The sequence below is a fragment of the Globicephala melas genome, chromosome 11, assembly GCF_963455315.2.
Source record: "Globicephala melas chromosome 11, mGloMel1.2, whole genome shotgun sequence".
In the NCBI taxonomy this organism is placed as follows: Eukaryota; Metazoa; Chordata; class Mammalia; order Artiodactyla; family Delphinidae; genus Globicephala; species Globicephala melas.
The window spans coordinates 99,577,426-99,586,585 of NC_083324.2; the positions used below are offsets into that span (position 1 = coordinate 99,577,426).

Genomic DNA, 9,160 nt, shown 5'->3' on the forward strand with positions numbered 1-9,160 from the left:
AAGCAGAACTGAGTTCGGCAAAAACAATGTCAAAGTCATCAATGAAGGGTGGTGAAACCCAAGTCTTAGCTCAAAGGTCTCAAGAACAAGTTTAATACTTTGGGGGGGGTCATAGATTCCCCCTGAGAAACAGAGGAAAGCTGCTGGTCCTCTCCCCCCCAAAAAAACACTCTTATTACTTGAACAAATTTTCACACCAAAGCAAAAGACTTTTCCCAGACTCCCCAGAGAACACGGGCCTCCCAGGCCTTGACCAGCTTAAAAAGCTGGAGAGAATTAAGTTGGTGTGGGAAACAGTACAGTTGGAAGTTCCCCCATCCTCGCATTAAAACCACATATGTGGATCAAGGACTAAGTGTTGGGCGTCATGTTTGGGGGAGGGGAAACCGGAAGTAAGTCATTCATTTAATTCACTCTTTCATTAAAATGTATTGAATAATTCAACAATTATGCAACCATTGAAAATGTGAACTGTAGAAAAAAGGTCCTAGTTTTAAAAACTGTACGCGCCAATCTTACAATCTGGTGGACAAATACGCCATACGATGAAGACAGCAAACAGACATTCCAGAAACAGCCCTTATACCTAACTACCGGGTGTTTTTAATGCTCCCTTCCTGGAATGACTCAGTTAAACACCGGCAACGGTCAACGGGGCCGCAAAGGACTTGTCTGGTCCACCTGGAGCTCAACTTCTTCAAAGGCACATCCCGACCCCCTCAGTGTTGTCGCAAACAGACCAGTGCAATCCAGAGCCTCCTAACTCCACCCACATTCCAGAAAGAAGCTTTCTGAAGCGGAGATCCCTGTCTCCAACCAAACACTGAAAACTACAAGCTCGTGGTCTGGGCCCCAGAATCTGCATGTATTCTATCTTAACAGAACCCGCAATGATGCTACGTGCCTACAGATACACACAATATACAAACGATGACTCCTTATTCGCAGAAACTCGACTTAGACCGGCTCTGTGCAGCTCAAATACTCAGAACTGAATGAAGTATTTCCAATACACCATGAAAATACATTCAATAGTTAAAATCATTATAGAGCACGAGAAAAAGATTAAATGATTCTTAGGTATCACAGCAAGAAGAGAAAAACTTATTCGAGTACACAGGACCTGGAAGCAAATTCAAAGGAAAAGCACAGGTGATGTCTCCACACTCCTGCTCAGGCAGGAGTATTCTCCACAATTCACATTTAAGAGAGTGTGTTAATGTTCCACACACACACACACACACACACACACGTGACTATTACCACACAATCAATCCCAGCAGTCAAATAACGCTTTCTGCTTTCTTATTTGGGGGGATCTCAACCTCAAGAGCCAGCTAACCACACACGGCAGATGCTGGTCCGTCTTGACCCAACAGTCACGGGGTCTCCTCATCTTCGTGACCAGCATCTGGACCACATGTGCGGATCTGACTTACAACTAAAATTCCTGCGGTGCGCGGGAGAGGTGCAATCTCGTCCCAAAGTAAAGGAGAAAGATTCAAAAGACTTAACTTTCCCCCAAATCCTGATTATCCTTCCAAACCAATCAACTTGAAGACACGTTTTATGAGCCAGGTATCATTTCATTCTTAAAAGCTCACTTCCATTTTTGATTGCCTGAAACATGCATGTGTTGGATAAATATTTTCTCAGAAGGCCAAGACGAGAGCACTGGGATCTTCCTGAATTTTAAATTAAGCGACTACAGTAGTTCTCAGGGGGAAAAAAACCCACCCCCGCTGAGAAAAAGGAATGATTAAGATAAACAAGAACGCTGCTTTCATTGTTATTAGATTCCTTTCTCAAAGCACATGGACTCACTCTTCTGGTGGTTATTTGGCCACTAGATAAATTAAGATCCTTTTGATCTTTTCTCTCCTTCGGTGATATAATCAATATAATCAAAGGAAAAAAGGTTTGGTTTCAGGGTTTGAGCGCGGTGTGGTTTTTTCTTTTCCTTTAAGAATGGAAAATAAAGATGTTTCATAGGGTAAACGTAACCACTTAACACCTGGCTATAGCGTTTTATCAACTCTAAACTGCTTTGACATGCTAATGTCATTCAGGCTTCACAATTCTTTGAAGCAGTGATTATCATTCCCATTGTACAGATGAGGGAGTTCAGAAGAGACAGTTACTTAAGACTTTCAGCTCTTCCCTTCCCAACATAGAAGGGGAAGAGTGCAATCCACAACGTCTGGCTCTAAGTCTAGAGCTAGGATTGGAGCTAGAAGGCCTTTAACTACTGCACGTCCCACCGCCATGCGCCCAAAACCCCAGGAGAAAACTCAGGTCCAGAACAGCTGGTCATCTAAAGCAGAGGCTAGCAAACGAAGACCTGGAGGACAAATCCAGCCCACTGCCTGCTTTTGTGGAATCCATGGGCTAAGACGTTTTTCACATTTTTAAGTGATTTTTTTTAAAAGAGGAAGACTATTTTATCACATGTAAAAATGACATGGAATTTGAATTTCACCGTCCATAAACAGTTCTACTGGAGCATGGCGCTCGCTCCTCTAGGGCATGGCCGATGGCTGCTTCTGGGCGACAAAAGCAAAGCTCAGCAGTGGTAACAGACTGCCTGGCCTGGGAGGTCTCAAGTATTAATAACTATTTGGTCCCTTACGTAAAGTTCGTGGACCCCTGATGTAAAGGATGCGTGTCTTTTTGCGAAGACTAGAAAGTTCATAGCATGGGTAAATTTAAAATACCTGTCTTCCCTGACCCCAGCTGCTGGAGATGCAGGGGGTAAACCAATCCTGTCCTTCAACGAACACTAGTTCTTCCAATTTGGGAGGGTGATGCTCCAGCCCATCTTCTCTAGGCTCTGTTCCCTTATTTTTTTATTCACAAGGCACAGTTACAATAAGCACTTAAACATTTACTATCACCACATACCAGGAACCATGCTAAGCGTTGGAGATCTCATTTCTTTTTAGGTGAGAAAACAAAGGCTTCGCAGTCAGGTAACTCGCCCAAGTTCACGGGGCTGAGGCAGACCCGTGCTCTTACCATGCCAAGTTACTTCAAAAAGCAAAACTTTGAACCTCCTCCTCTGCCAGTATATCCCTCTGGAATTGTGGAGTTGGAGGCCAAACATGAAACTTCTCCTTCGATTTAGGCAGAACTGGACGAAACCAGGCAACTCATGCCCCAGGACCTGGCTACTAACCTACCTTAGTGTTCCCGCCCCCCAGACAGGCTGCCAGTCAGTGCTTACTGACAACTACTATCATTTCTGCCTCACAAGTAATACCGCCTTGATTACAACAGTACAATTCTGTACCTTTAGAAGCAAAACCAGGCCTCCAGGAGGCATGTTAGATCAGGTAGAACACAATAATAACCATCACTTTCTAAGCGTTCTCTCTGGGAACCACAGGTATGCTTTACATGTTTTTTTCATTTAAACTTCACAGCTCTATGAGGTTAGCTTTGATCCCAATTTTACAGGTGAGGACACTGAGCTTTCAACGTTAATTTGCTCAAGGTGGCAGGGTTGGATTTCAATACCTAGGTTTCCTGACTCCAAATCCAGGCTCTCAATCGCTATGCAGAACTTTCAAATATCAACTTTCAATCCTCATATATAGTCACAGTGTTGCCTACAAGTAAAGGATAAGTGAGAAAATTCACCTTGAAATATACTGACCACACTATTTACTGTCACCTCAACTCTACTAACACTTTTTTCCAAAACTAAAACTCAGAATCAAGAGTTCAATTGTGCAGGTGTGTCATTTTTCTGCAATGTACTTAGTTCTTCCAACAGATGCTCTTTGAGGGCATGCACCGTTCCCGTCCCTCATCCCTCCCTAGCTCCCGAAAGAACCTCCATAGGGTAGGCATTCAATAACACACTGAATGAACACAAACTTTGTACAAAATGTGACTTATAAATGGATGCTGCCGGGAGAAGGGAAAACCTGAAGATATACAGTAAGCAGAGAAAGAACTAAATTTAGTTCATAATGCACTGGTGGTAAAAGTGTTGTCTTCAGAATTTTTTACACATGAGATACAACCTATGTATAAGGTGCTACCCTCACCCATACACTAATGGAACAAGTTGACTTATTATGTATTTATAATCACAAAAATGAATGACGAGTGAATACTCAAGCCTCAACTCTCAAAAAGTAGTCTAATGTAGAAACCAAAATCCCTCATGCTCTCACACTATGTACTTTCCCAACTGCGTGCCTTAGCCTCTACTTCTGGGCCTTTCCCAAACACAACACTTTCCTTCCTAGACGGGAAGCTTCTTGAGAACAGGGGGTGTTTTTTTTCCCTTTAGTACCCAAATGACCCAAGATAGTATCTTGAATACAGTAGGGCACAGCTAATGTGTGAAATGGTTGAACAGAATGGAACATTCTCAGGGCCAGCTAAGGTACACTGACCACGTACAATGTAAGGGCAGGCCAACAACCTTACCACTGATTCTCCAGAAGGCGGCCTCCTCCTGAGAACTTTTGCGAACACTTGCTTTTAAAACAACAGAAACTTGCTTTATAAAAAAGCAACAAGAAGTTGCTAGAAGGCTATGACTGTTGGCAACAGAGCTCCATTCTGTGCCAACGGCGATAACATATCCACAAGAGAAGACCCCTCAGAAGGCTCACCTGGTCCTTATTAAGGGTTCACAGGGGCCAAGGGGCTCTACTCTTTACAGACGCTTCCTTAAGACCTAAACACCCAGGTCCCTAAACGCATCCAAAAGGTAAATCAAGAGTATGCAGAAGTTTTAGTCTCTTACGAAGATCTATTTACAAATACTTATACGCAACAGAAGAACCATTTGTCCAAAAGAACAGAGAGCCTTCCAAGCTTCTCTACTCCCAGGAAGTCGACTTCGCAACACGTCAAGAAGTTCCATCGAGGCGCACAAAATGTGCCTCAAAACCCAAACTGATATTCGCACCACTTGAAGTCGAAGCTGGCGGACCGATAGCCCACAACTCAGAGTTCCGAGGGTGCCCTTTCTCACTCGCACCGCTGCGGCGCAAATGAATGACGGTGTATCAGCGTTAAATTTAAATTTCCTGGCTCCGGCCACAATGCTAACCTAATTAAAGCATGTGGTCAACGCTTAGCCTTCTCGGTGCGATGTTGTGCATCGCTCAGACCAGCAGCAGAGTCGGGAGACAGTTGCACCCTTCCTCTCGCCCCCCCCCAAAACCGGAGGCAAACCCTCCCCAGAGCGCTCCGCCGAACGGCCAGGAAAGCGCCCCCGCGCCGCCCACGGACCCCGCCCGGCGGCGCCGCGGGCTCCGCACCCACCGCCTCGCCGCGGGCACTTTGGCTCCGTCCGAGCAAGTCGCTCGCGTCAGCGCTCCTGCCCCGCGGCCGGGACCCCCGGCCCCGCAACTCGGGCGCCGCCGCCGGGCCGGGGCGCACGCGCTTCCGTCCAGTAAACTGCGGCCGGGGGGGAGGGGGCGGCGGGCCGGCCGTCGGGCGGGGGCCGGGCGGGGCGGCGGGCCGGGGGGAGGGGAGGTACCTCGTACAGCTCCTCGGAGGCCATGGTGGGCGGTGGAGCGGGGGGCGCGGGGCAGGGCCGGCGAGACGCCGCGCAGCCGGCGGCCGACACTTTGTTTCAGTTGGGTCCCTGCGTGGCCTGCGCTTCCTGCTCCGCTCGGCTCCGGCGCCGGTCGGGCGCGGACCGGCGCTCACTCCTGCCGGTGCGGGCCGCCGGCCGGGTTGTGCGCAGGAGCAGCTGCGCAACGCGCCCTCCGCGCCGCGCTCACTCCCCGGCGGGCCGGCTCGGGCTCAGGCTCATCGCGCCGCCGCGGGGCCGGGCCGGGCTGGGGCGGGCGCGGCGGCGGTGCACGGCGGCGCGCTGGCTCCGCGGCTCCCCCTCTCCGGTGTAGTGCAAAAAGCTTCCTACTTGCGACCGAAAAACCTGCCCCGGCTACTGAGCATGCCCAGTGCGGCCGCCCGGCCCGGCCGAGCCGCGCTCCCGCGCTCCGGGTTTTCGTGCCGCCCGCGCGGGGGGGCGGGGCGGCCGGCGGGCGGGACAGCCGAGGGGAGCGGTGGGCCGCGCTCCGGGCGCGGCGGGCGGCCGCGGGGAGCCGGCCGGCAGGAAGGGGAGGAGCCTGGGCTGTGGGCGGGGCCGCGGGAGGCGGGGCCGGGGCTGTGGGCGGGGCCCGGCTCGCCCCAGTGTCCTCCGGAGGTACGGCCGCGCCGCGCCGCCGCCCGCGCGCCCGCCTCGACGTGGGGACCGGGCCCGGGGCGGGAGGGCGGAGGACGGCGACGCGCACAGGGGCAGCCACCGGCAGGCCCGACGTTGGGCAGTGGGCTGCGGGGGCCGCGCCGGCCCGCGTCCGCAGCCCGCCGCCCCGACGGCAGCGATGCGCAGCCTCCTTGCGGAGCGCGCGGAGCCCCCGCCTCCGCGCGCCCGCCGCGTCGCCTGTCCGGGCCCGGCCAGCCAGCGGAGGGCCGGCGGCGTGGCCAGGTGGAGCCCCCGCCGCACCACGTGCCCGCCTCCCCCGCGGCCGCCGCCAAGACCCGGAGCCGGAGCGCGCGCCCGCGTGGGGCCCGGCGCGCTCGGCACGCGAGCTCGGCGGCAGGCCGGGGGTGGGAGCCGGGGCGGGAGCCCGGCGCAGTCGAGGGCGGCGCGAGGGCGCGGCCGCCTCCGCTCGGCCCGCAGTTTCCCCCGCGCTGGGCCTCCCTGTTCCTCTCGGAGCGTCCGCCTCCTCCGAAGAGCAGCTGGGAGGAGGGGCCGGAATCCGGGCTCCAGGGAGGTCTGGGTTCCAATGCAACGAAGCTGTCAGTGGTGGTTCTCCTTGGGGAGGAACGGCGTGGACAAGCAGGCGACCGGCCCTCCCGGGGCCACAGCGATGGTCAGGCCCTTCCTTCGCTTGGCAGGGCAGAGGGGCAATATGGGGCCGGCCCGCATGGCTAGTTCGCGGGGCACACCTGCCAGGACACTGGACGTTTACCCATCCGTGCGGAATGAGGAAGGGGCTGCCTGGCCCGACCGCCCCAAACAGCCGGCAACTCCGAACCTTCCTGCGCACAGAGCGGACCTTCTCTGCGGGGCACTGCAGAGACCCTGTCTCACGTTGTCCCCCACCCCTAGGCCTGGAAGCCCCCGCCAAACCCTCATGTCTCCCGGAGCATCCTCCGCTGCCACCCCGTTCCTGGTGCTCCCTCTGGCTCCAATTCGAAACCGAGCCCCTAGAAACCAGGCTCCTCCCACCAGTTTTCTTCTGAAAACCCAATTCGATGGTGCCCCGTACGCACAGTTTAGTAACCACGAGGCTTTTCACCCACCCCGCTGAGCTTCCTGCCCTCTCCAGGCCCACGAACAAGCGCAACGCTTGCCCTTAAGTCACTTCAAGTCGAATCACCATTGTCTTCACGCCGGCGCTTCTGCCTGCGATTCCCTCTGCCTGGAATGCCCCCTTTCTACTCTAAACTCCTGCTCCGACGTCACCTCCAAAGCAAAGCCTCCTGACTTCCAGGGCAAAATTAGTCACTCCCTCCCCAGCCACTGAGGCGCGCTCCACTGCGGAGCTTTCCTCGGTATACTCAGTTCTCTACACTCTTCCCTCCCATTTCTACGCGATGACCTTCCCCAGATCTCGTCTTCCAATTCGACTCTCCAGCCCGCCACACCACTCTCTACCTACAAAATAAGGTTTCATTCAGTGAGTTGGAATTCCGGTGTCCACAGCAAAGCCCCTGACGCACGATATACCTCCGATTCCCAGATGCTTCGACAAGAGAATCACAAAATAAAGTCCTCACCTCCTCAACCCTTCCAGGCGCCCTCTCTGATGGCCCAGCCAGTTCTCTCTGCCCTCCTCCAAACATTAGCGCTTCTTAACACATTATTTGCTGCATCTGCTTCTCGTCTCTCTGGCACACAAATTCATCAGCCTAAGTTGTAAGCTCCTTGAAGGCAAGGACTAGAAGTTTGTATAACCTACAAGTCTCAAAGCAATGACTGCTCAGTACTGCAAGTGCTCACAGGCTTGCAAGAGGTGGTTCAAAGTCACACAAGCACAATACAACATGAGTAAGAAAAAAGGGATCCTCGGTATAAAACGAACAGACACATCTCACCTAGAAATCTATATACAACCCTAGACGGATGTAAATATAAAGTCCCCACTGTTACCAAGGGGAGGGGAGGAAAACAGGAGGATGTAAAGACAACCACAGCTCTACTCAGACACTGAGCTAGTACATTGGCTATATATACAATCCTAACCTAAGGAGACTTCCCTCATTGTGGAAAAAAAGGGAGGGGGTATTACAGCATAAAAAAAGGTAACTCCAAAAAGTCAATGTACACGGACCTTTAATCCTGATGACCTGGGTTATCCATGCTGCTGTGATTAGCTGTCACCATCAGGAGGAACGGCGGGGTAGAAGTCAGCTGCGTAACAAAGCAGGGGCAAGCCATTCTCCCAAGCACAGGTCTACCTTCTCCTCCAGTGATTAGTCGGTTTCCATCTTAATTAAGAACAAGGCAGAGGAGACCTGTACTAAGGTACTCAACTAGTGACTGAGAACTTGAGGTCAGCTGTCCGCTGTGTTCCTCTCATCCCCCCTCTGCACCTAAAACACCCACTGGTTTATTTAATGCTGTTTTGCTTATGTATATATTTCACCTCGTTAGTTCCATTTGTCTTACTTTTAAGCAAATTCCACTCTCTTCCCTCACTTTTTAAATATAAACAACGTTTTATCAGTGCTCAGAAGCAAATTATGTCCAAGATTGTTTAATGGCTTTGAATTTATACCACTTTTTATGAAATAGTGAAGTTTTGCAGTAGTTACCATGACCACGTGTGTGGGTGCTGTGAAAGTACTTTGAGAATAAAAGTGCAATCACATCCCCTAAACACATCAAGGAAGACATCTTTCAGCACAACAGTTTGTACTAGTAAAATATACAAATCTTAAAGATTATAGAAATGGTTGAGAAGCAAGATGATGGACACATGCGATTAAAATACACATATACTCGTTCTAAGCTTCGGTTCTTACCTGATCTGAGTTAGTGGCGGAGACCAACGTGCACCAGTTTACTCCTTTTCCAAATGTATTTGAACGATTGGTATTCGACAATCGGTACCACTCAAGATAAGACTCTTCAGATCAGGAGTTAGAGCCATTCCACGTCTCGGCAGAACAATGACTAATA

The 9,160-nt window shown here is 51.7% G+C and overlaps 2 protein-coding genes across 2 annotated transcripts in view; both read right to left on the reverse strand.

Moving 5' to 3' along the window:
- The window catches only part of CDYL (chromodomain Y like), a 153,803-nt gene extending 148,053 nt beyond the window's left edge, over positions 1-5,750 (reverse strand). The window contains exon 1 of the mRNA XM_030881511.2: positions 5,504-5,750. Coding sequence (XP_030737371.2) covers positions 5,504-5,527 — 24 coding nt within the window. The 5' untranslated portion in view covers positions 5,528-5,750. The remainder of the gene's footprint in view (positions 1-5,503) is intronic.
- On the reverse strand, positions 5,673-6,901 carry LOC138842905 (skin secretory protein xP2-like). Its single transcript, XM_070046811.1, has 2 exons — positions 6,825-6,901; positions 5,673-6,711 (listed from the first exon to the last, which is right to left on the reverse strand). Exons 1-2 carry the CDS (start codon positions 6,899-6,901, stop codon positions 5,673-5,675), a joined length of 1,116 nt encoding a protein of 371 aa, XP_069902912.1.
- Between the last annotated feature and the right edge of the window lie 2,259 nt (positions 6,902-9,160).

What these genes read in the sequence shown, in the direction of transcription:
- LOC138842905 (XM_070046811.1), bottom strand. Translation starts at nt 6,901, where the DNA reads ATGCGGGCCGGCCCCATATTGCCCCTCTGCCCTGCCAAGCGAAGGAAG. An exon ending in ATCGCTGTGGCCCCGGGAGG is followed by an intron (nt 6,712 to 6,824) that starts GCCGGTCGCCTG and finishes CCCTCCTCCCAG; the next exon opens with CTGCTCTTCGGAGGAGGCGG.